The sequence below is a fragment of the Ictalurus punctatus genome, chromosome 5, assembly GCF_001660625.3.
Source record: "Ictalurus punctatus breed USDA103 chromosome 5, Coco_2.0, whole genome shotgun sequence".
Classification (NCBI taxonomy): domain Eukaryota; kingdom Metazoa; phylum Chordata; class Actinopteri; order Siluriformes; family Ictaluridae; genus Ictalurus; species Ictalurus punctatus.
The window spans coordinates 19460478-19487444 of NC_030420.2; the positions used below are offsets into that span (position 1 = coordinate 19460478).

The 26967-nt window shown below is 42.8% G+C and overlaps 2 protein-coding genes across 3 annotated transcripts; both read left to right on the forward strand.

The window, feature by feature from the left end:
• Positions 1-1776: 1776 nt before the first annotated feature.
• fem1c (fem-1 homolog c) lies at positions 1777-4403 on the forward strand. The gene is made up of 3 exons (XM_017468301.3): positions 1777-1782; positions 2179-2701; positions 2918-4403. Exons 1-3 carry the CDS (start codon positions 1777-1779, stop codon positions 4216-4218), a joined length of 1830 nt encoding a protein of 609 aa, XP_017323790.3. The 3' UTR covers positions 4219-4403.
• An 8362-nt stretch (positions 4404-12765) lies between these two features.
• On the forward strand, positions 12766-26764 carry LOC108265929 (polyadenylate-binding protein 2-B). 2 transcript variants are annotated; one of them, XM_047155585.2, is made up of 8 exons: positions 12766-13174; positions 15799-15907; positions 16904-16971; positions 17548-17654; positions 18228-18315; positions 18515-18666; positions 25507-25720; positions 26025-26764. In XM_047155585.2, the coding sequence occupies exons 1-7, from the start codon at positions 13106-13108 to the stop codon at positions 25547-25549; spliced, it is 636 nt and encodes a 211-aa protein (XP_047011541.1). In that variant the 5' UTR covers positions 12766-13105; the 3' UTR covers positions 25550-25720; positions 26025-26764. The 2 variants fall into 2 exon arrangements, with proteins under 2 accessions (XP_047011541.1, XP_053536264.1); XM_053680289.1 differs by having other exon boundaries at positions 12767-13203.
• The last annotated feature ends 203 nt before the right edge of the window (positions 26765-26967 follow it).

Sequence of the window (26967 nt, forward strand, 5' to 3'; positions counted from 1 at the left end):
TACACTCGCTGTACTGCTGTATTGCCACCAGGGGGCAGTGTGTGCAAATGTAGGTAAAACTTTCTAACTATAAGCAGTCTCATAAGAATGCAGGGTTTATTTATTATAAGTGTTACTTATATTTATTATAAATATGTATTATATAATTTTAATTATCTATAAATATAACAAGGTGTATGTATATCACTATCTCAGTCATATATCAACTGTATACTCTACTTATAAATATTCGTAACGACCATACGTTTCTATGGTCAATGTTTAAACACCATGACTAGTGAAAATCTCGTCGTGAGGAACTTCTCGAGCGCCTCAACGTCGTGACTACAGAAATGTATTGTTTACGTTTGGTTAGACGTCGCGCCGAGACGCGGCGTTTCTGATTGGCTAGCTTTAACTGGAGTAATGGGACTTAAACGGAAAGCTGCCGCTGCCAATCACTTCCTTGCTCGTCGTGAGGAACTGAAAGTATCATATGAGGAAAACATAAACAAACAGGCGTTTATTTCCTGGGGAAGACTTTATTTCAGAAAAACACACACACACAAAAACACGCCATTAGCGTTAGTTGAGCTGCGGTCGGATTCCAGCACAACGGCTTTGATTCAAGGGCGTAGGTTTGGTCTCAATATTGGTAGGGACACCCACCGGAGACACACCCACCCACCCCGGGAAAAAAGGACTGTTTAATGTTGACAACCAACTGGTTTATTAAAATATAATATCTATATTTACATTAAGATCTGTATTTACATTTAAATTCAAATTATACAAAGCAACTCAAAGACTAAAAGAAAGTAAACTATGAAATTACTTGTTAACAGAAAAGAGAGAGAAAAAAAGTTTTGCATCCAACATCTTGATAACAACATTCTTCATGATAGTCCTTGGTGTACTTAAAATATATGTACATTGGTCATTTACAATTAATCCATAATTGCATATGAAGAGTTCATTTGCATAAACAGACATCCACCATTTTAATTCATTTTCATAAATCATTTTTCAAATAGTGCATTCCAGATAATACAAATCAAGCTGCAATTGGGATGTTTTGATTACATTCATTTTCACTTAATTAAAACAACCCAACTGCAGTTTGATTGATATTACCTTTAATGTGCAATAAAAAAAACATGATTTTTAAATATTAATAAGAATGGAGATATCTGGTTTTGCAAATGAACTCTTCATATAGGCCTATGTTTAATAACAAACTCAGGACCAATATGTTGACTTTCAAAGGTTATACTGTATATTTGCTGAACATCCTAAAGACTGACTTTAATGCTGATGCCTCCCTACAATTCTAAAATATAATTCATAATCAGAACCTCACCTGAAACCCTGAAGACGCAGCTGTTTCATCCTGCTCTACTTCAGCCTGCTGCTGCATTTCCTGCATACTAACTAATTCATTAAATGATGATATTTTCATGGGCTTCCTAGACTAAAATTCAACTCAACATAATTTCATATACACACCTATTTTATGTTCCAGCTAGGAACCTGACTGCTAGCCTGCAGATTACAGAAGCCAGGGTTAGCTTGCTAATTAACACTAGCTAACACGGTTAACTAACATCAGTTGACATTACTTTCCGCGGTGCAAGGCTGGTGACGTTTGGTCGCCAACAGGTTTTCATTTTAAATCAATGTGGCTACTGGACAGTTAGTTTACCACCTATTACTTACGCTTTGGGTGGGGGAAAAAGCTCCTGATGTCTTGTCATTTTTTTGGTGGCATGATATCTACAAAGTACAAAACATGTTGGCATGGGGGTATTTTAGTTATCAAACACTGTCTGATGAGGGAGATGATGAGAGAAAATTTAATGATGGGAGAGAATTTAAAAAATATATTCAGTTGTATTGGTTCTATGTCCACTCAATACACATTATGTCCTTTTTGTGTGTTTATTTCTTGAGAAATAGAAGAGAAAAGCTTGAATGTACAGCGAATGTCCAATATAAACCCAACTTTAACGCGATGCGCATGGTTTACAAAACTGAGGGTACGGATTACAAATCTGATGGTACGGTTTACACATGGCTGTATTTTTTTTTCTTATCTGACACTAGGGGGGCTCCGTAGAATAATTATTAGTGATATTAGGCTACATTTATCTGACAGGACACGGGCTGAATAGCGATGCATGGTGGTCCATTAGGAGGTAGTTTATAACACTGCAATGCGGCCAGCTCAAGCTGCTCCAGGATCTTTTGGAGAACCAAACTGACCACGAGGTGACGGAACTGATGTCCGAGAAAACAAACGGAGTGACACCGCTGTTGATGGCGGCACGCTATGGGCATATTGATTTAGTCGAGTACCTTCTGAAGCGCTGCTGCGTGCCCGTAGAAGTCTGCGGGTCTGTCAACTTTGATGGCGAGCACTTCGAAGGAGCCTCTCCGCTGTGGGCCGCTTCGGCGGCCGGACACCTGAAGGTTGTGCAGTCACTCTTAGGCCATGGTGCTTCTGTGAACAACACCACGCTCACCAATTCGACCCCTCTGAGAGCCGCTTGCTTCGACGGCCACCTCGACATAGTCAGGTATCTGGTGGAACACAAAGCTGACTTGGAAGTGGCCAATCAGCACGGCCACACGTGCCTCATGATTTCTTGTTATAAGGGCCACAAAGAGATCGTGCAGTATCTGCTGGAGAGAGGCGCTGACGTTAATAGGAAAAGCGTCAAAGGTAAACCGCAACCACGAACGACGAAAGCTTTTGCTACTTGCGTGAAATAATCTGTCAGGTTTAAGAAGAATGTTATTTCTTTAGTGTTTATTTCTTATTTTTTATATCTCTTTTCTGAGGTCGTAGTGTTGAATCTGAATCAGTTGTGAATAACTTTCAGTAGTGAGGTGTGTAAACGAGGTCTCATTTAACCGCTAACCTCTCTGCATTCTGTAGGTAACACGGCCTTGCATGACTGCGCCAAATCAGGAAGTCTGGAGATAATGAAAATGCTTCTGAAGTACGGCGCCACGATGGAAAAGGACGGCTATGGAATGACTCCATTGCTCACAGCTAGTTTCAATGGGAACACGAACATAGTAGACTTCCTCACACAACACCCACAAACGAGCAAAATGGAACGAATTAATAGTTTAGAATTGTTAGGTGCTACTTTTGTGGACAAAAAGAGGGATCTTTTGGGAGCTTTAAAGTACTGGAAGAGAGCCATGGAGATGCGGTACAGCGACTGCAGCAACATCCTCTTTAAAGGCGAACCTAAAGAACTTGTAATGGCGTACGACTACGCAAAGGAGGCCGGGAGCATGGAAGAGCTGGACAGTTTGATCTCGGACGAGGACAGGATACGAATGCAGGCTCTCCTTATTAGAGAACGCATCCTGGGCCCATCGCATCCAGACACGTCCTACTACATTCGGTACCGAGGAGCTGTGTATGCCGATTCGGGGAATTTTGAACGGTGCATCAACCTGTGGAAGTATGCCCTGGACATGCAACAGAATAACTTGGACCCACTTAGTCCTATGACTGCCAGAAGCTTGCTCTCATTCGCTGAGCTTTTTTCTTTCATGCTGCAGGCCCGTGATGACGGCTTCCTGGGGACCTCTGTGTCTTTTGACGACCTCATGGGCATCCTTGGCAAAAGCGTGCTGGAGATCGAACGCGCCATGAAGCTGCGGCAGCCCGGGCCCGACCCAGCTCAGCTCAGCAAGGCACTCGCCATCATACTGCACCTCATCTGCTTACTGGAGAAAGTCCAGTGCACGGTCGAGCAGGACCATTTCAGGAAAGAAACCATCTGCAAGTTCCTCAAGCTGCATCCGTGCGGGAAAAACGGCTTCAGCCCCCTTCACCTGGCCGTGGACTGGAACACGACGTGTCCCCCCGTCTGCAAGTTACCCTCGTTCCAGCTGACCTCCATCCTTCTGGAGTGTGGCGCCGACGTGAACTGTCGCGACGAATATAACAACAGCCCTCTGCACGTAGCCGCCTCCAGCAATCGCGTCGACATCATGAAGCTGCTTATCGCATGTGGCACGCACTTCGACAGCACCAACTCCTTCAGGCAGACTGCATGTGACCTGTTAGACGAGAAGGAGATGGCCAAGAACCTGATTCAGCCCATAAATCACACCACACTGCAGTGCTTGGCCGCTCGCACCATCATCAAGCATAATCTTACATATACAGGAAATATTCCAGAGAAGCTTGAGGCTTTTGTGCTACTGCACAGATAATGACTGAGTCATTAAAATTATGGACTAACACACATTGGGAATTGTGTTGTGATTTTTTTTTTAAAGTAGACACCCTTTTTGCCTAGAATTTCCAGAAATGTATTCTTGGCATTTTCTCAGCCGATTTCTTGAGGAATTCCCCTGAGCTGCTTTTCAAACAGTATTGAAGGAGTTCCCACCTATGCTGGACATTTATTGGCTGGAATATTTTGCTCCAAGTCATCCATTTAAAAAAATATTTTTTTAATAGTTTTCTAGAAAGAATCAAATGTGTCTACAACATTTAATCGTACTCCTTCAGATCAAAAGGTTTATAAAATCATGAGAAACATTTCAGTCAAGCGTCTCCCAAACTTTTCAGTGGTTGTGTGTGTGTGTGTGTGTGTGTGTGTGTGTGTGTGTGTGTGTACACTAGGGATGTCACGATACCAAAAATTTAGTAGTCGTTACCGATACCACCAAAAGTACACGATACTCGATACCAAAGTCGATACCACAGTGTGCTATAAAAAAATTAATAAAAAATTTAATTAAAAACTCTCCCGGACGACATATACTAGCAGAGAGAGAGAGAGGGAGAGGGGGAGAGCGAGAGGGGGGGGGGGGGGGGGTGTTTTTGTTATCAAACACTGTCTGACAATGAGTGGAGGTGCACTCCTAAAAGCGCACACACACACACAAATACACACACACACCTTACACTCTGAATGCAAGCATTAGTTTAAATTCACTGATATGGTGGCAGGCCAAAAAGATTTATTAAAAGCATGAGCATTTTAATAATTATTAGTGATATTAGGCTACATTTATCTGACAGGACACGGGCTGAATGGCGATGCATGGTGGTCCATTAGAAGGTAGTTTATAACACTGCAATGTGTTAGCGTCATTAACAAATAACTGGCTATCGCTAACATTACATGGAGCATAACGTTAGCTGGTTTCACGGCCACAATGCCAGCTGCCTGAAACAAACATGATATAGGACCGTCTTTCAGGTGCTTCGCCAAATTCCAGGTGTTTCCTCGCTTTGTTCGGAATGAGCAATAGCACTGGTTGCACACCGGAGAACGATACTAGCTTTCCTCTCTTTTCCTCTCAACGAGTCAGGGCGGAGCTAAACTTGTTAAACTAAGCTAATCTTCTGTAGTTTTCCCCATGTGCTTGTAGGCGTTCTTCTTCTTCTTCTTCACCACTTGTGGACCGACTAAAACCCTTGCGTGTATTTGCTGCCCCATCAGATCCGGAAGAATTGCAGCCTCGATACACCATTAGAATCAGTTCTAAGGATAGTGCAGAAAAACAAGTACCGTCATGTTTTAAGAATGTTAGTACCGATTTGGTACCAAAGTATCTGTTCTTGTGACATCCCTAGTATACACACACAATTTTAGAAAATTATTTGTTTAGCCTACACTATAGCAACCAATTTGTATCAACAGTAACACGTTTATCTTTGTGTAAATGGGTTATAGCTGGAAAAGCTTGTTTGCTCGTTATCATTTGTTTTGGTTTATGGACACACCCTCAAGTGTTACGCATCAAGTGTAGCCTCCGAGTTGCACCTTTTTGTTTCTTTATGTTTGTCTTCTTTTTTTTTTTCAGTGTTTGACATGTGCCGCTCAACTTACTTCTCTTAAATAACCCTGAATAATGCCCTACTGAAAACATGGCCTACATTACAGGTTTGACACAAGTGCTTCCTCGGGTGATTAGGCTGCAGTGCTGCAGAGTCTAGACGGATTATGGCGTACACCTTATGATGCACATTCACCGCAGTTTTCACTTTAAAAGCTGCATCACCTCCAGCTTTCCTTATGTACCACTGGTATTGAGCATGACTAAAACCAAATGCACCCACTATCACACGCACTGTGTCAGAAGCTGAAATGCCTCGGAGCTGCTCTGTATAAGCCACGCATAATAGTGATCCTTTTTCTCATTTTAATTGGATTCTGTGTTTTGCCAAAATGGTCTTGCATTTTGTTTGAAATATCTGCTGCATAAAGGTCACTGTACAGAAAAGTGTAAAAGAGGGCAACAGGATGAGGGTGGCGAACTTGACTCTCCCACATGTGAGGTCTTGAGAAAGACCGAGAAAATACAGCTCATAATGAGTCTTTATTGGTCACATATACAGTAGAGCACAGTGAAATTGTTTTCTTCGTATACCCCAGCATGTCAGGAAGCTGGGTTCAGAGCACAGGGTCAGCAATGATACGGCGCCCCTGGAGCAGAGAGGGTTAAGGGCCTTGCTCAAGGGCCCAACAGTGGCAGCTTGGCAGTGCTGGGGCTTGAACCCTTCCAGACCTTTCGATCAGTAACCCAGAGCCTTAACCGCTAAGCCACCACTGCCTCATCATGAAGGAATGACAATTTAGCCACAGAGGTTTAGCTGTAGGAGGGCACGGCGGCTTAATGGTTATCACATTTGCCTCGCACCTCTGGGATTGCAGTTTCAAAGCCCACCTCCACTCTGTGTGTGTGTGTGTGTGTGTGTGTGTGTGCGTGGGGGGGTTTCCTCCAGGTACTCTGCTTTCCTCCCCCAGTCCAAAGACATGCGTTGTAGGCTGATTTAGCATTTCCAAATTGTCTGTAGTGTGTGTGTGTGACTGTGTGCGCCATTATGCCTTGCTGTGGCTTGGCACCCCGTCCAGGGTGTCCTCCGCCTTGTGCTCCGAGGAAAATGTATGGATTGATGGGTTTAGCAATAGAGAATGACAGTTTTCATATCTTCATTTCAAACATTGGACTTGCTCTGATGAAGTCCTCAAATCCAGTTGACTTGATTTACCACTGCTGTATAGTTCCTGTAAAATGGCACCAGAATTGGAAACGTTCCTATTAGTCATAATGCTGTGACTGTGGAACGGGTGAGACGACAGAACTCGCGCAACCAGATGTGACGTATCTGATGAACCATGCATTTAAAAATTAACAAACATATTAATAAGACGTTCATCATATGGTTTTGATTGGCAAGGGATTTGAAAAATTGTCTTTTTAAAAGTAACATTTCTGTATTTAATTGTTTATCGAACTTGCTGCTGTGTTCCAGGTTTGCAGCATTGAGCTGTCGGAGCCTCTAGGATCTCTAGCGTACGTGTGACGCACACAAGCAGCTGTCAGGGATGTGAGAGAGGTTTGCTTTCTATAGTGAGGTCTCGCTTTTAAGCCTGCTAAGGCCACTCATCCCCTGGGATTATTCACTGGTGTACATTTACTCCTGGTTACATTGCCAAGCTAAATGGGGTTAGTCAAAATAACCCCAAGCTGTTATGAGCAACAACAAAAAAACAATATTCAGCTGTCTTTTCTTAGTCACATTTTTCTAAATACTGGAATGATTTTGCTGTAAGACATTTTAGAAACAACAAACGTCACGGCGAGTTGCAAAAAGTTCAAACGAGAGGTACGGTTGCTGTAAGTTTCAAGTCACTTTCAATATCCAGGCAAAATTTTGAGTTGGTACTGTTGACATATGGAGAGTTAGAACTGGATGGCTGCAAAAGTTTAGAGAAATGTCCTAAAATATACCGGCACCCCCCTCCCCACACACACCCACACTCACCCAAATCAATCAATCAAATCATATTTCTGTGAACCAATGCTAAAAACTGCAGGGCTTTCGGGTCTTTCTTTGGAAGCGTCTGTATTTTTGTATGCCCGTATAATACTTTTCTGTCGCCAAAATATTCCAGAAACCAGATAAACATGCCTTTCTAAAACATACCTATTCTTTTGATTCCTTTATAAGGACTGTCTTAATAACTGAATCCATCAGGACCTCTTGGGACACATCCAGGCTCTTCTGAGCTACGTTACAGCGCTTGCAATGTAAGATGTGTGCTACCGTCAAGACTAGGGTAAACTTGGCTTAGAGCTGAGGTCAGAAGTCAACCGATGTCATCCAAAAAGATTTCAGGGTTGCACACTAGTTAAAAAACAAAAACAAACCCCTATACAACAGATAAACCTTAACATAACACCATAGCTTTAAAGGTTAAGACTCACATTTGAATATGATGGCCTATATTCCTGTCCATATCTTACTGTCTACATCAAGTAGAAGGTGCTATTATTAAGTGTGTGTACAGCAGGAAGGATCTATGTACATAAGTCACATGGCTGGCGCTTCCCAGAAAACTATTAAACGCAGAACACGGCTGTTCTAGGTAAATGATTTTATGTCTGGAATCACATCAACTTGTGACATGACTAAATCATTTTAAATTACGGGTAAATACGTACTGTTTTGGGATCGGTCTCGATTTTCAGAACACTGTTATCCTGGAAAGTCTATGCAGCTGATCTATAATAATATTTACACTTCCATAAAATGTTGGACAAGCAAATGGCATAAAAACGTATCAGTAGAACGTACAGGCCTCAAAGAGAAGGTGTGTGTGTATGTGTGGCATTTCCCAAAACTCTGCATGTTAAAGTGGGTGGAATTACTCTGGACATGTCCATGGCCACAAGTACTAAAATACTACTAGAGATTCAATACTTTAACCTTTTTTTAATGAAAATACTGATTAGTTTATATATTAGTTTATATACTTTTTAACACAGAATGATAGATTTTCTATTTTATGTGGCTGAATCCTACGTGGCATACTACATTATTCGTGTAGTGCACTAGGTAAGTAGTACATCTCCATTACGTTATACACTGCGCATGATGCAAACAGTGATTAGGAAGAAATAAGAAATGTAAAATCGAGCATAATAGTGAGAAGAAAAGTTCATTGTGGTTAAAAAAATTGAATTCTGATACAGTAACGTGTTGGCTAAAGCTGTGTGTTGCCTTAAACTTGGAAGGACATTTAAAAGGAAGAAGTAACTCGGGCAGATTTGCATTACTGCTGCGCCTTTAGAGAAGTGATTTCAGTCAGAGACACATCCGTGATGACGTTCCGCACCACTTTTAACTCGACCCGTGTGTCCCGTTTGTATGGTCCCTGGAAAGAAGAGGAACCAGACTCGGTAACCCTCCAGAGCTAGTTTAAAGGAGCCCTGACCTATGTAGTGCTCTTAATCTGCACCAACCTAAAAAATTTAGTCCACTGAGCAAACGATATGGTAAACAGTTCACCACCAAGGAGAGATTACAATAAGGCAATTGTCTGGTAGTTCATGGCATTTGACATAGCCCAGAGGTGCCAAGAGTTTAACTCCAGTACACCGTCCTCTGATGACGGGTTCTGATTAACTGGATTGGGGGCTAGATCAGAGTTAGAGAATAGGGATCGTATCAGGGCAGCTTTATGGTCAGTCATACCAATGTGAAATAATCTGACACAGAAATACAATGTTTTTACAGTGGAAATATATCAACAGTGGGCTCTTGTATTTAGTTTTCTTCTGAGTGGCTTTAAGCTTCTTCTTCTTCTTCTTCTTCTTCTTCTTCTTCTTCTTCTTCTTCTTCTTATTCTTCTTCTAGACCTTGAAATGTTCTTGTTGCTGAAGCTAGTCTTTTTCAGGAGAATCAGGCTGTTCTCAAATGTTTTACTTTCCGTGTTAAAAAATTCACTCCTCCTTTGTTGTTGTAATTTACTGTAATGAGTATAATCCACCTACGCGAATATTAGGTACATTTTAGCCAAATGTGTAACACTGCATTTATTTGCTACTGCCATTTTTACATTAGATATTTCCCCCCATCTAGTTACGCTGTGTATAAAACTTTAAATGTCATTTTAACAAAAAAAAAAATTCCTGTTTTTCTCAAATGTAATGTTTGTATGTTTTACTTTTATTTCTTTAAGATAATGTTAAGATACTAATAATCATAATAACAAATTTATTTATAAAGGGCTTCATATATGTGGTAACTGTACATCAAATTGCTGTAAAGTAAGTAGTAAAAATCAAATGAGGAATAATCTAATAGAAAGTCCCTCCAGGATTTTGTCATTGTAGAAATTAATCAAAATCAAGCGAATTCCACAATATTCAAAATGGAGCTTGCAATTTTTCAAAATGCATGCAGATTTGGGCCAAGACGTGTCATGTGACATCATCACGGCACACGTTCAGCCTTCAGCCCTCTTCGATTCATACGCGTTGAACATGAGTACAGCTAAAAGGTCTCATTTATCAACAAACATCACTGTGAGCAACCTTGGAAAACAGTTTTGCAATTCCCCAATTCAAGTAGTTTTCCATAAAAACGACACAAACACCTCTCATTTTCAAGCCGCAACAATCACAAAAAAACAAAGCCAAATCCTGTACGAACTGAATAGAGATAAAACGATCAAGTGAAAAATATCAATATAAAATAAGCACAAGGAGATAAAAAGGATTTAAGAAAAAAAATTAATGATTAAAATGTACTGTAATAGAATGGCGTGGAAGTGAGTGATGTGACTGTACTAGAACACCTTCGAAAAAATGTGTGTAAAAAAAAGAAGTAAATTATCATGTATAAAAATAAATTTAAATCAAATGGATAAAAAATATAAAAAATAATTTACAAAAATACAATAACTAAATAACCTCTTCTTCTTCTTCTTCTTCTTATTATTATTATTATTATTATTATTATTATTATTATTATTATTTATGTTGTTGTTTTAGTTATTGTTAATAGTGATCTACACTGTCAAAACATAGAGTAATAATAAAATCAAGGCCCTCCCTGATATCACAAACCACACAGAGTCACCAGACCCCAATGAATAATCACAGGTCTGATCGACAAAACTAAGATCATTCCCTGCTGCTCAATTTCTAAAAGGATGCTGTTAGTTTTAATAGTACCTGAACTGTGAGAACTAAAATGTAAGTAAAGTGGTAACGTCATCAGTCTGCTGTGTCCAACAGTATGAACATTGTAAAGCTAGCACTGCAGGGTTTGTTTTTTTTCTATGACCTGTGTGTTAGCATTCCTTTCACAACCCTACCATGGAAAAATATTAATGATGTGCACTTTGGTTGGATTCCTTTATCTGGAATGTTTTTATGGTGGTATCCCCTCACTCGCGGGGCCACGTCGCTGCTTTGGGGCTGCTTTGGGGCTGCTTGATTGTTTGGTGCTGCTTGATTCTGCTTGTTTGTGTTTTGATTTGGTTTTGTTTTATGTTGGTTACTGTCACTAAGATCCGTTTTCTTTCATTCAACTGAGTTGTAACAGTCTTTATCAGTTATGCTGATACTGCTATGTGGTAGTAGTGGTTTTGGACAGTCTTGGTAAACTTGCTACCTGTAATCAGTTTGAGCTCGGGGTTATCTGTGTTTTTGTGACATTAAGTTTGTCTTTGTTTTGTTTCATTCGTTTGTCTGCTTTGAGCATATTGTAATTGACTGTGTTTTTGTTTTCTCCTTGTAGGAGTTGAGTGCTTCCTGAGGCTGGGGGGGGAGTTCTTCGCTGCACCGTAGGCTTTACTTAATTAAGGGTCGTTATTATTGCTGTGTTTATTTGCAGTGAATTTTGTGGGTATGATTCTGATTAGTGGGTGCTTTTCCCTTTTGTACAGCTGGTGCTGTCATACTAGCCTGCCCTTCATACAAGAAGCCTCAGTCCTCCTATTATTATTGTTAATTTCTTCTTGTGACTGTTTTTATTTGACCAATGCCTGACTGTGTTGGTTGCTGTTTTCTTAAAATAATTCTTGGCCAGTCTTTTTAACTTTAAAATAAAATGTATATTTGTATGGAGACCCATGCCTCTTGCCTGTTCTAAGCGGAATGTATTTGCATGTCTTTATTCGGGTCATTTTCCCTGTTTTCTTGGGGTGGCGTAGTTGGTACAAAATGAAACAAACGAGCCGCATAGCTACACGTGGCCATGAGGACGGCGCCTCCCGCCGCCGCCACGCTTCTCCCGGATCCGGGCCGCGAGATCCGCTGCCTGCTTCCCCCTCTAACCCCCGAGGAAGATCTCAAGGCCTACTTCGAGACCTTTGAATGTATCGCCCGCCGCGAAGAATGGGACCATGAAGATTGGCCCCGCATCCTCGGCCCGCTGCTCTCAGTGGAGGCACGTATGGCCTATTACGCCCTCACGCCGGAGGAAGCAGCTGATTACGGAGAAATGGAAAAGGGAGTCCTGGCGTGGTGTGGGCGAACTCCCCACCGGGCCGCGGCGGAATTCCATCGATGGGCTTATCGGCAGGGAGCCTTTGTGCGTTGTGGGTGTGCATGCGCCAGAGATCCCCCAGGAGCTCCAAACTGCCCTGGAGTGCTTGTTAGCCACCGTGGAACTCGGCCAGGAAGAAAGGCAAACCCGCGCCCCGCCCCTAGGGGTCTCGGCCCACCGGTGCCACTGTATATGATTTAATAGTTTATTTTGATAAATATCAAAACTCTAAGAGGTGTGCATTATAGCTGACACCTAGATGAACACTTTACAGTTGGTTATATGACTGTAAGTCATTCCCTTCTAATGCTATTGAAGTTATAGTCGTGTTTAACAATGTCGTATGTAACTTTAGAGACGGTCCCTTAATTTCCGCATATCCTCGAATATCGAACGTCCAACGTCAAACCAGCGTTATTCCAGTCGAATATCGAACGTCCAACGTCAAACCAACTTTATTCCCGTCCCGCACATGACTTACATTTCTGTTCTGGATCACATGGCGCAAAGCGAATAATACACATTTGGGGTTTTTTCCCCCTGAATAATATTGATGTGACTGATAATTATAGCGAACACGAGTCCTTCCTGGTCACAGCACGGAAGATAGTTGAGTTGGTCTAGCGAGTACCAGTGAGTTATTTATTGTAAGCGGAAAAGGTTTGAACCTTTTGTGAAGGAAACGGACCTCTTTATTCCTCTTCTTAACTTTAGCCGGGTATCTTCCGCCGTTTTTTCCCCCTCCACCTTCTGCCCGTCGCGCTCTCCAGCGGTGAATCGGCCCGATGGCGGAGTTCGGTAATGGATTCGCGGAGGAATCTCTGCTCGACTCAGACCCCGGTCACCCAGAGCCGGAAGAACCGGCTTCAGGTGAGGGAGAGGCCGCTATTGAAGATCTGGTGAGTTAAGGATGTTATTACAGCGTTATTATCTCACCGCAGCGCGTCTGATATTGGAATTACACTGAGATCACATGTTTAGCTAGCTGGCTAGTATTCACCCTCATGGATTTGTTATTAGTCTATGACATTCTCAAATACCTCCGTGTTTAGGCTCATGGTGTAACGATTTTTAAAAACCGTTGGCGCGGTCCGCCATTGTGGCTCGCGCGGTGCTCACTGTGTAAGCTTTAACGCATGGCGTTGGCGGCCATGTTGGCGCAACATTGTTTTTTTATTTGTTTGTTTGTTTTTGTTTGTTTGTACGGAGCCCCCCTAGTGCCAGGTTTAAAAAAAACACCCGTGTGTAATCCGTGCCCTCGGTTTTGTAAACTTGTAAACCCTACTCTCGGTTTTGCGATCCTTACCCTTGGTTTTGTAAACCGCGCGCGCAGCGTTAAAGTTGGGTTTATATTGGACATTCGCTGTACATTCGAGCTTCTCTCTTCTATTTCTCAAGAAATAAACATACAAAAAGGACATAATGTGTATTGTCTTAATAATGTGTATTGAGTGGACATAGAACCAATACAACTGAATATATTTTTAAATCTTCTCCCATTAAAAACTTGCGGGCTTTGGGAAGCGCAGGTTATCAGCGCCTTAAAGTCAGTAAGGGACCATCTAAAAAGTGCATGACCTGGGCATGTGAAGAGGGGTGTGCTACCTTTGTGTGTCTGTGTGTGTGCGAGAGAGAGAGCTCTGGATGCACCAAAACATGCCTAGTCCTTAGTCTGCATCTAATTGATTCGGGCACATTGGAGGATAATAATAATAATAATAATAATAATAATAATAATAATAATAGGTGGTGCAGTGGGTAGCATTGTATCTGCACAGATCCAGTGTTCCCAGTTAGATCCTGAGCGCAGATTACTATCTGTATACAGTTTCTGTTCATGTTCTCCTAATGTCCATATGTGTTTCTTCAGGGTTTTCCCCCACCTTCCAAATAATGTCCTTGCGAGGAACAGTTACTCTAAACTGTCTCTTGCTGTGAACAAGTGTGTGGCTCCAGATTTATTGCGATCCTGGTTACTAAAGATGAACTAGTAGTAGTAGTAGTAGTAGTAGTGGTAGTAATAATAGTAATCGCAGCATCACAGAGTGCTTCTAACGGAAAACAGAGATTTTTTTTTACTTGCAAGCATAGCATTTAATACGAAGCAAGTTTGCACAGTTTTTAATTGTTAAATATTTTCCACCTCCCGTTCACATTTCATTTGATCCATCCCAAACATATTCGTTAACATGCGTCACTATAGACCTGAGCCGATGCTAAATTACGCTGTCGCAATCTTGACCTAACCATCAACCTCAATTTATATTATTATTATTATTATTATTATTATTCATTCGGATCAACAGTAGTGTTGGTATCACTATCTAGTGAACAGATGTATGATGGACATGCGACACTGCTTAAAAATTGTACAGAATACACTAGACAGCCGTGTCTCTTTATGAACGGGGCGGATTTTATACCAGGGGCATGAATTTAGAGGATTGTTTGCGATGATATTGCGTCGCCTATATTTCAGCCGATTATTGTAGAACACCTTGTCGACATGTACAATTCGTCACGGGACCTGAGCAATACTCTAGCTTGTGTTAAAATGCCGTTTGATGAGCATTTGTCTTAATTAGCCGTAATATTATATCGTGCTTATGCTAACGTTATCGTTGTAATTTGGGATGCACCGAAATGAAAATTCTCGGCCGAAACCGAATATAATGAAAAAAGAAAAAATTTTCACCATTGCATAAATTAAATAGTCAAAATGTGCTTTTTACTATTTTGTCTTGCTTTTCAAAGAAAAAATCAATTACAAAAACTACAATTTCAAAATATTTATTTAACACTGAATTTTTTTTCATTCCAGCAGGCATAGGCTACCAACAAGGCACAATATAACTTTAAATAAATAAATGAGTAAAATAAAAATATTTTGATGTGGTCATCTTTGAGCCCCCCTTGAATAGCCGATGTTAGGCCTATAACTGACTGCTGAAAGAATGTCACACTCTGAAGTCTACAACAAAAAAATACATTAAAAAGTGCATTGACAAGAGTGCAAAAAATGGTTCTATTCGGTTCTATACGGCTGATTATATTGGGGATATACACCGCTCGCATCCCTGTACACCTCACGGAGTATTACAGTAGATATAGTATAGTTAGATACGTTGTTAATGTTATGTTCCCTTAAATAAATACGTCTTTACCTGCTTCTGTAGTCTAATCCCTTACGTCTCGCGACATGACAGAATACTCCGGAACAGAAACAAAACAAACGCACGTGTCCACAGTAAACAATGTCACGGTTGTCAACATCTGAAGAGCATGCGCTCATGCACGTAGCTTGTGCATGCGCGCACCCCCTCATCGCTCCGAGTGAAATTCACGCATCTCACTCTGGTTGCTAGGCTATTTGACACATCATCAAACACGTCATTGTTCAGTCAAATTTATTCGGCCTTTTCACTTATTAACCGAATAATTTCGGTTGCCGAACATTCTGTGCATCACTAGTTGTAATTTAACAATGTCTACAGGAGCTGGAGGCCATTAAAGCCCGGGTGAGAGAGATGGAGGAGGAAGCAGAGAAACTGAAGGAGCTCCAGAACGAAGTGGAGAAACAGATGAACCTTAGTCCTCCTCCTGGTGAGTGTGTTTGTGTGAAAAGGAGAACACTGCACATTGGGGCGCTGCTGACAAATAGAGCTGCGCCCGGGCAGGAGCGGCGAAACAACTGGGTCACTTGAGATGTTCTTCTTCTGCCTGCAACCTAGATTCTTTTCAGGAAAAGCACAAAAACACTGCCTTTATCTTTGCATGTGCTGATAATAAATCGTCACATCACATGAGGATTTCTTAGAATTTGGTCTAGGAATATATTACCGTGCTTGTCTATTTAAGTAAATACGGTTCCCTTTTAACAAAACGTTTTGGAACATTTTAGAAATGTAGAGCGAGCTCTGTGATTTCATGTTGCTCTAACTGGTCGACAGAATTGCATGATTTTATCCTCTGAGGAGAAAACGTGGCACGGTTATCAGTGAGTGCACACCACTGTTACCGTTGATCTTAATACATTGAAGTTAATGCGAAACATTACATTTCTGTCTAAAATCGCTGAAATAATTTACATTTTTGACCCTTGAAAACCTCCAGAAACGTTGTCAGATGCTACTCTAACCTAGTCCTGGAGGTCTTTGTGAATTCTAGTCATAGACGTTAATCAGGACGACTGTGCGGCCGTTTGATCAATCCGCGGTCTGCGCTATTTTTAGCTCCACTTGTATGTTCCAGATCGAGATGCGTGGTATCTGGGTAAAAAGGGTAACCAAAATGTAGCCTGGTTACTTAAGTATAGGAATTATGGGTAATTTGCCTAGCTGAGCCATGCCTCGTCGGCCGGTGGGGGGGAGGGAGCACTAAGCTTTCTTTCTTTAACCAAATTTGAAGACAGAGTCAGGCACGTCTCTAGCGGCTCAAAGAATTTGGTTAAAAGGATAATCAACATATTGATAAGAAAAATGCCTGCAATATCGTAACCTTTAGAAACCCTTTCGTTAACATTAAATTCATTTAAAATTCTTAATTGCGATACAAATACGTACAAGTTTTCTTAAAATTATACCCTATCTCCCCCCACAGCTGGTCCTGTCATCATGTCCATTGAAGAGAAGATCGAAGCAGATGGAAGATCAAATTATGTTGGAAATGTACAGGTTTCTCTTACACTTTTTAACCAGTTGTAAATAGTTAGTAGTACTGGTTTATGTTTTTCTAGTAGTTACTGTGTGTGTGGTTTTATTTATTTATTTATTTTTAAATATAAAGCTAATGCCCTTTAGGTTTAGAGAGCAGTAAGACACATGCATTTATTCTAAAAACATGTTTAGTTATATTTATTAGTGAGCCACTAACATGTCATGTAATAATATTACAGAACTTGTCATACATAAAAGAAATTATCATTTACAAGCGAAAGCTAGAGATGGGACCCAGCAAAAGGTAGTGGGAGCAGGGTGTGTTTTTTTTTTTGATTGTTTTTTATTCCTTTTTGTGACTGACTGTGGGTCAGTCAGATATGAAGCCACATTCAGTAATGGACAGATTCTTGTACACTACAGCTTTGTGTTAATCCAGAAGTACTACATTCTTTCTGCAATTGAGGAATGTGCTTATACAGAACATGTATTGAATAAAGTACGACACCTTGACCTTTTCATAATGTATGAGGTTATCATGGACTGAGAATGTCATTGTGTTAAAATGTTTTTGTGTGTTCTCTGCAGGTGGATTACGGCGCAACAGCCGAGGAGCTCGAAGCTCATTTTCACGGCTGTGGCCCTGTTAACAGAGTCACTATCCTGTGTGACAAATTCACAGGACACCCGAAAGGGTAATCGCTAAAACGCTACATTTTCTCTGTCTATCACTCTTTCTCTGTTGTTCGTTGCGGTTCATTTTGATATTCCTGAGCAATGATTGTTCTTCTATAGCAATGATACGGCTTATTTTTCTCCTTTTGTTTAAAGCTGGTGTGTGTACGATTTACTGATGATTATAAATGTATGTTTTTTACTTGCTGGCGTATGGCATTTTTCTGTTCTTGAATTTCTTGGAGACACATCAGATTTGTCCTTGTAGAAGTTGTATCGTTATTCGGTAGACGTGGGTGGCATGATGGTTTTATAGTAGTATGCTGTTTGGGATGCAGACGTGAATACAACCCTATGTTTATTAAACATCCTTCTGTGAACGTCCTAAAATAGGATTCGGTTAAATTCAAGCCATTTCCTAAAGTTGCTTTCACCTGTTTTGTAAATAATTGTACTGTGCAATGTTTTTTTTTTCATCAGTTATCCATAATCAGCCGATGTCTTGATTATTTCTTTCACCCACCTGACCCAGGTGTACGCCTCCTGATTGTGTTTTTTAAAATGTTTGGGGGGGTTTTTTCTTCGCATTTCAGGTTTGCATATATTGAGTTTGCAGACAAGGAATCTGTTAGAACAGCAATGGCACTGGATGAGTCCTTATTCCGAGGAAGGCAGATAAAGGTAAATGTGTTTAACAGATATCAATTTAAGTGAAAAAAGATGCATTCTTGGCTAGAAATGCTGATGGTTAGGGAATCTCAGGTACAAACTTTCACAGCTTGTGGCCCATGGGACTTTTACCCACAAATTGGTTAAAGAGTTAAACATCGGTAGCACTGTCAAAGCCGTAGCTCAATATTTGACCTTGAACGATTTTCAGGTTGGGGCTAAGAGAACGAATCTACCCGGTATCAGTACCACAGACCGCGGGTTTCCTCGGGCCCGCTTCCGCTCACGTGGAGGACGTTCCTCGTCTCAGGCTCGGTATTACAGCGGATACACACCACCCAGAGGAAGAGGACGGGCCTTCAGGTGAACAGCAGACACACCTCAATCTTGCTCACATTTGTGCACACACTACTGAACTTGAAAGAGTATTGAGAGCGATGCAGCCTTCGCATTTATCCAAAAATAAGGCGGTGTATACACACTTAGTGACAGAGTGGCCAAGTCTTAGAACACAAGTCATAAAAGATATTTCTAAGTAGTACACTTGGATGATTTTTAGGTAAAAGATTTTGTTCAACATCTCTTCATCTTAATGAAAATTAGGTTAGTATTTTAATAACAGTATCTGCAGGATGAGATAAAACTGACACCCCCTTAGTACAGAAAACCTTTTCCTTTCAGACCTACCGGATCTGTCACCAGTGTGCATGAGATTATATTACTCTACCTCGACTCAGGTTATAAAGGAAAACGCCTAACTCCCGCCCCCTGTTTTTACCATACCTGTGCTGGGACTATCTGTTAGGATAATGGAGAAAAACATTTCCTTTGTCAGCTGCTCACTGGACCATCCGACCTTTTCAATCAGATGTCATTTGGGCATTTAACGGGTCGTCGCTGCAACCCCTGACATCCCCCACCACCCAAAACGAACGGCCGAGCAAACTGAAATTTGACCAGGCGTTCAAGATTGATCTGAACAAAGCCAACTTTGGTTTAAAACTGCCTCTAAGCATATAGTTTAAGCTTTTCAAAATGCAGCAACGCTTGTGTTTAGCAAAAAAAAAAGCTTCACACTACATTTGAATATGCTAATTTGAGATTAAACTTAAAGTTATATTTTACTTTTTTAAACATATATTTAAAGAAGAATAGGTTTGGTAACCTAGCAAAGTACTTGTGTTCTCTTTCAAAGGGAACGAGACATTGCATTTAGCATAACACTACGGGAACGCCTTGCGCGCGTGAGCAGTATCTGAAGCTTGTGTAAAATCATGCCTCTACTTATAGGCCTACCATGATCAGGTGACGTGGCAATTAAGCGCGTCGCATGATATATATATATATATATATATATATATGGCACCTGTGAACCACGCCGCCAGCCTTATTATCTTCAGCGAGACTGCATGTCTGTTGTTTGTGTGACAAAAACGCTTCATTTCTACTCGAGATTTTCTCAAAATCTCTTAACTTTTCTATCCTGCTTTAGAGGAAAAGAGAGGTAAGTAATGAGGGAGAAAGAATTCAAGAAGTGTGTTACGGCTTGCTCCCGTTTCATCACGGGGAAAAGTGCACGCTTTCTGGGTGAAGTGTTAGTGGTGTAGTATGCAATGGCAGCCTCGAGAGGCTGTGCTTGGTAACGCCTACATTAAACCGCTCGGCTCGCGATTCGCGCTCTTCAAGAAAAAAAAACGAAAGAAGCCTTAGCGAGTCGGGTTTCAGAGCCTCGCGGATCTGGCCCGGCCGTTGCCGAGGCAGCCTGCCGTCTCAGGTTCAGGGGACCTCTTATAGATCTGGAAGAGGAGCCGGAGACGAGCGCTGCTCCATCTCTTGCTCTGTCTTCCGGGTTCGGCTCTCTGCTGGATTTTGGAGCTCGCGTCATGACTGCTCCTTCCGCTATGGAAAGCCAAAAGGTAATAATTCCTCTCTGACTCCGAGGAGTTAGAAGGATGTGCTAAAAACTGAGAGCAGCATATAAAGAGCTGCTTGAAATGATTACCCTGTGAAAGTAAATCCCTCACACTGCAGAAACTCCCCTGTCTTCTAGAGGTGCATGACAAAATCTCAGGCTTCTGGGGGAAAACCACGCATAAGCCATATTCATAACCCCACGATGGATTATTCGGCCATTGTGGGAATGAACGGCATGGCCGTTTAGCTATGGTCAAGGTGGAGGAGGCGCTTGCGAGCTACCTCTCTCCACCGACGGCAGGTAATTACAGGGGCCGTCTTCCATCCAAGCCATGTAAGGCCATCGTGGCATTGGTGGGCAAGCCTATGCAGTAGTAGTCTTACTTGTGGGTCACTGCAGACAATGACAGGGTTGCAGGCCTACCAAGCAGACCTGCTGAGTGAGCTCAACATATGGCGACATTCAAAAAAGCCAGTTCCTTCCCTGTTGTCTCAAGCTCACCCGGGCATCCACAAGTGGAGCCTGGGCCAGCACTAGTGTGAGGGAGACCCAGAAGGCGAGTATGGCAGCCTGCCAACCCCCGCAGACAGCCAGGGGAACCGGGCGGCCACAGTCGCGGTCTGCTACTAGGCCTGATCTGAGAATGGTCATAAAGGCCAAGCAGGCAAAGAAGAGCAGTCCTGAAGGGCCGTGGAGGGATGTATCTGGGGACATGAGGTTGTTAGGGCAGGTAGCCCCCAGTGCTACTGTAGGGCCTCCCCTAGCCAAGGCAGTCCCCAAGTGTTCTCTGGTCAGCGAGCTGTCACAGGGCAACGGAAATCTGATGCTTTCCCTCCAATAGAATGTGGGATAGTTAACGTCACTAAAAGACCATCGGGCAGCGTGCAAACTACTGCCAAATGTGTCTCCATGGGTTCTGTGCAACGTAGAAAGGGTTACCGGGTCCAGTTTATAGCTCGACCCACCCGTTCACAGGTGTGCTCACCACAGCAGTCAGCACAGACCAGAGCCCGACATTAGCGCAGGAAGTAAGTTCCCTTTTGGTCAATGGGGCCATAGAACGTTCCCGAAGGGAGGGAGGTTTACAGCCATTATTTCCTGTTCCGCAAAAAAAGTGGGAGTATGCGGCCAATTTTAGATCTGCGTCATCTGAGCCATACTCTTCAGACATACAGGTTCAGAAGCTGACGCTCAAACTTATCGTGCCACAGATTCATTTCGAGAACTGGTTTGTGGCGATAGATCTAAAAGGTGCATATTTCCACATAGGAATATCGCTAGCTTTATCCCCTCACACCTTCACAAAGTGTATGGATGTCACTCTGGCTCCATTGGGACTCCAGGGCATCTGTGTACCAAACTACCTGGACGACTGGTTAATTCTAGCACGATCCAGGGAACTGGCGGTTCAACATCGAGATGTTGTTCTCGCCCACATGAAAAGCTTGGGGCTCAGGTTGAATCTCAGAAAAGTATGCTTTCCCCGGTGCAGTGGACAACTTTTCTAGGGGTTATAGGATTCTACTACTATGAGGGTGTTTCTATCCCTCATACATGCGTAGTGTCAATCCTATCAACACTGAGCAAGATAAAGCTGGATCTTGGGAGACTTTTGGGGTGGAGTCCACACATGTGGCCGAGGTCACATCTGTATGCTGCTCCCCCCATCGCTCTGCTCCCTCAAGCTCTAGCGAGAGTTCTCCAAGACAGTCTGCTAGTAGCACCTATTTGGCCAGCTCAAACATGGTTCTGAGAGATAATATCCCTGCGAGATGGCACTCCTTGGGAGATTCCCGTCCGCAGGGATCCACTGTAGACCCAGTAAACTGTGCAATAGCTACAGTCCTGGAGCTCCTACAAGAACATTTCTCAGCGGGGTGGGCTCCTTCTACAATCAGGGTTACGCGGCCGCCATTTCGGCCAGCCACGCCCCTGTTGATGGAGCCTCTGTGGGGCAACATCCTCTAACGTCGAGGTTCATGCGTGGTGTCAGATGGCTGAGTCCCATCTGCAGGCCGCGCATACCTTCCTGGGACCTTCTGTGTTCCTGGAAGGTCTGTCGGGTGCCCCATTTGAGTCCCTAGAGTGGATCTACTGTCTCAAGCCGGAGGGCTGATTTATCACCCTCAGCCAGAACTACGGAAACTGTGGGTCTGGCCCCTGAGGGACACCAGCTCATAGATTGTGGTCTCACAACTGAGATTGTAGAAACCATTTTAAATGCTAGAGCACCATCCACAAGGAAATTGTATGCACTCAAGTGGCAGCTTTTTGTCTTGTGGTGTGAGGAACGTCGGCTAGACCCAGTGAACTGCGCAGTAGCCACAGTCCTGGAGCTCTTACAAGAACGTTTCTCAGCGGGCTGGGCTCCTTCTACAATCAGGGTTACTTGGCCGCCATTTCGGCCAGCCATGCCCCTGTTGATGGAGCCTCTGGGACCTTCCTGGGACCTTCTGTGGTCCTGGAAGGTCTGCCGGGTGCCCCATTTGAACCCTTAGGGACTATGGAAACTGTGGGTCTGGCCCCAGAGGGGCACCAGCTCATGGATTCTGGTCACACAACTGAGGTGGTAGAGACCATGTTAAACGCTGGAGCACCATCCACAAGGAAATTGTATGCGCTCAAGTGGCAGCTTTTTGTCTTGTGGTGTGAGGAACATCAGCTAGGCCCAGTGAACTGCGCAATAGCTACAGTCCTGGAGTTCTTACAAGAAAGTTTCTCAGCAGGGTGGGTCCTTCTACAATCAGGGTTATGGGGCGGCGTTTCGGCCAGCCATGCCCCTGTTGATGGAGCCTCTGTTCGGCAACATCCTCTAACTTCGAGGTTCATGCGTGGTGTCAGATGGCTGAGGCCCATCTGCAGGCCATGCATACCTTCCTGGGACCTTGCTGTGGTCTTGGAAGGTCTGTCAGGGGCCCCATTTGAGCCCTTAGAGTCAGCCTCTGAGAAACTTCTGACTCTAAAGTTAGCTCTTTCACTGGCCCTGACATCTCTCAAGCGAGTAGGAGGTCTACAAGCTCTCTCTGTTGCCTTTTCCTGCCTTGACTTTACCCCTGGATTAGCCAAGGCCTTCCTGTATCCTAGGCCGGATTATATTCCTAAAGTGCCTACATCGGCTGCCCACCCTGTGGTGTTGCAGGCTTTCTGCCCTCCTCTGTTCCTCACCCCGGAACAAGAGAGGATGCACCTGCTGTGTCCAGTAAGGGCTCTCTGTACTTACGTCCACTGCTCCGGCCAGTGGTGTAAGTCGGAGCAGCTACTGGTCTGCTTTGGGAGCGACAGGAAAAGTGATGCTGTGTCAAAGCAGCGCATCTCTAATTGGATGGTGGAAGCAATCTCTAGGGTTTACGACATGCGGTCTCGCCACGCCTCTGGGCATAAGAGCTCATTCCACTAGGGCATTCGCCTCCTCGAAGGCTTTGTCCAAAGGGGTATCCTTGCAGGATATGTGTGCGGCTGCAGGGTGGTCTACGCTACACACAGTTATTCGTTATTACAGCCTGGATATTCATTCCACCCCGGGCTCGAGTGTCTTGCAGTGACCCTCGGGCTTGGGTATTTTTGAACAGGTCGTACCCCCAGTATGACGGAGTGGGTATTCCCGTCCCCATACTGTTATCCTAAATGCAACGTCGAAGTTCCCTTTGAAAGGGAACATCGGGGTTACGCGTAACCCTGTTCCCCGAAAAGGGAACGAGACATTGCATAGCACTGTCATACCAGAGCAGGCCTGTGAATGGCGTCTTCGCTTCAGATAATAGAGGCTGGCGGCGTGGTTCACAGGTGCCATATATATATCATGCGACGCGCTTAATTGCCACGTCACCTGATCATGGCAGGCCTATAAATAGAGGCATGATTTTACACAAGCTTCAGATACCGGTCGCGCGCGCAAGGCGTTCCCATACTGTTATGCTAAATGCAATGTCTCGTTCCCTTCTCAGGGAACAGGGTTACATGCGTAACCCCGACGATTTTAAATTCATGCATTAACATGGAGGCTAATAAAAACGAAATGCTAAATGTTCACCTAATCCTTTAGCCTTTTAGACTGGCTTAAAATAATATTGTGGCCACTTTTTGTAATTTTAGGATTGGTGTCGTGGCAGTTAAATCGATTAAATCATGTATTCTAAAGGTGACTAAGCTGTGTTTGCATCTTTGATGTTCTTGCATGTTTGTGTGTCTCAAGTGCTTTTGTGGAGACACTGCATGTCAACTGTGTATGTGTTTGTGTTTAAAGTTTGTTTCCATCTATCTGTTTTACAAATCAAAAGTATTACAGGAATAAAGTTTGCGCTCATCCGAGATGTAAAAAATCAGGTATGGAACGTGATCGCAGCCTGTAAAGACCGTTTTCGTCGTCTGCTTCACGCAAACAAAAATGTTGTGTAAGGAAGGTGTAAATGTAGCGTACAAATTGTGGAACTCGGCACCTTGTTTGCACACTGTGGTTTCAGCCTGTACTACACTGCAGAAGGAGCAGAGCCATCAAGGGTCCAACACGATAGACGAGAGCCCTTGCTCTTCCTAAGTTGTTAATAGGTCGTTATTACAGCTCTTTACTAGCGGCAGACTGGCTTCAGGCAGAACGAACAAACGGGTTCAGATACACATGTCACTTGTCTTACAGCCAATGAAAGACGAACTACTTTTATTACTTTGTTTACTTTGGCAAGGAAAAATTTTAAACGATTATGTTCGTTTAAAGGCAACATGTCTGGAACATGTTGTCAGTGGGACGAAAATTTATAGCGTGGCCACCCTTTAAGGCGAAACATCAGCCAACAAATTTCTGCCTTGTGTGTTCATAAACATAGAGATTATTGGGAAAGGATAAGGACTGGCTGCATAAAGGTGCCTCTCTCAGGGATTCAAGTACTCGCTGATTTTTTAAAAATTTTATTTTATTGAATAAATAGCTAGCTCATTAATTGAATTGTCCACCCTGTAGTCTCACAGTAGTGGCGTTATCGAGCGGTATACTATAAGCAGCATGTGGTTTGGGACGCTGTCCTTGACGGTGAAGTGTAAAAGTTGCGGCATTGATAAAGCTACGACTTATATTACTTATAATACTTATATGAGTTGTGTTCTTCAGTAATGTAGACGAGATGGTATACATTATACTAAGTGGACATTCTGCATACCTGAATAGTATTTGTATTAAAAGAATGACTTACCTGTATCTCAAATATTAAGCCCCTTTTTTGTACGCATAACACATTTAGTGTCCTCCATCTTCAACCAAAAAAAAACTCACCCTCTTTTTCTCTCTCTTTTTCCAGGGGCCGAGGGCGATCAACATTGTGGTATTCCCCTTACTCATAACTCCCCACTGTCATTTCCCCTTTTTACTGTCATCCCTCCTTTCCCTATAAAAAAAAAGAAAAAAGAAAATAACCCCTCAACAAAAGAAGAAAAAAAAGACAAAAAATACACAAAGATGGAGAAAATAGAAAAGAAAAGAGCATCTTCCAGACAGAGTGACTTGACTGACAGGTGAGTGTGTGCGCGTGAGTGTTGCAGTTGATTTTATACATCACACTGCTGCTACATGATTGGCAGACGGGATAATTGAATGGATGTGCAGGTGTTAGTAATAAAATTGATGTTGACCGATTAATATGAACTTGCATTACCATTGTGGTCACAGAATTTACACTTAATGCTGTGAGATTTTCACTTCTTCACTCTGTGACCGAATTTTAACTAACGCCAGTTAACTGATGTCTTTAAAACTTCTGGATTTTGCTCTTGAAGAAATTGGAATGAACATGCATCTCTCTTATTTCCCCTTATACAGTCTCCTAGTTCCAGTGACCGTTCCAAGAAGTTGGACATCAGCTCGGGCACTTACCTGCAGTACAATGCGCTCCGAGCAAACCGTCCAATTCTTCCCAAACCAGTACAACTGGCAGTTCTGGAAAGTTCTCCGTCACCTGCCGTGGGTCAGCCAACAGCTCGTGAAACACTTAGAGGGAAATGTGCCGTGTGTAACATAGAACTGGAGTCCAGAGCCACTGCATGAGACCACGTTTTCTCTCCTCGGCATCTTGCAACACTGAGAACCACTAACTTTGGTCAGTCGGCGATGCAAATTAGCGACGGATCAGCTGGCATTGTGAGCCAGGCTTCTTCGAGCTCACCAGCTAGCAGCACTAGCTAAGAAATGAACTTCAGCTGCTTAATTAAGTGGACCCACTCGGCTCTTATACTTTTAATCGGCAATGAAAAGGTGCTCGTTTTTAAAGCTGACGCTCTTTTAATTCTGCACCATTACAGTGGGCCTGAATGAAGTCTCCACTTTTGGATGTCGGCGAGATTTGATCCTAAACAGAACTTTATTCCAATGACTCGTTGCCACATCATTTCACTAATAATAATCAAATGAATTGGTTATACTGGACATGTAAATGCTTATGTTGTAACGGTCTTGTTTTATGTCTTTCACTGCTTCGTTTCTGTTTTACATGTTTCTTTTGTGCTTGTTTATTATCCTTTCTTGCTAATTTGAAACACTGGCTGTTTGGGGGGGGGGGGGGGGGGGGGATCTAGTAACGGGCCACCTGAAACTCATCAAAGGTTATTCAGTCATTTTACATACATGGTACTGCTTTTGCTTGAGCCTGAATGGTGTTTTAATTCAGAATTCATATATTTTGATCAAATTCTATTCGATTTATTAAACGTCGTCAGTGGGAGGTTTTGTTTTTATTTGACTGACAAAGTGAAAAAGATGATGTGTT

What these genes read in the sequence shown, in the direction of transcription:
- fem1c (XM_017468301.3), top strand. An exon ending in TAATAGGAAAAGCGTCAAAG is followed by an intron (nt 2,702 to 2,917) that starts GTAAACCGCAAC and finishes TGCATTCTGTAG; the next exon opens with GTAACACGGCCTTGCATGAC.
- LOC108265929 (XM_053680289.1), top strand. Translation starts at nt 13,090, where the DNA reads ATGGCGGAGTTCGGTAATGGATTCGCGGAGGAATCTCTGCTCGACTCA. An exon ending in AGGCCGCTATTGAAGATCTG is followed by an intron (nt 13,204 to 15,798) that starts GTGAGTTAAGGA and finishes CAATGTCTACAG; the next exon opens with GAGCTGGAGGCCATTAAAGC. An exon ending in TCCGAGGAAGGCAGATAAAG is followed by an intron (nt 18,316 to 18,514) that starts GTAAATGTGTTT and finishes AACGATTTTCAG; the next exon opens with GTTGGGGCTAAGAGAACGAA.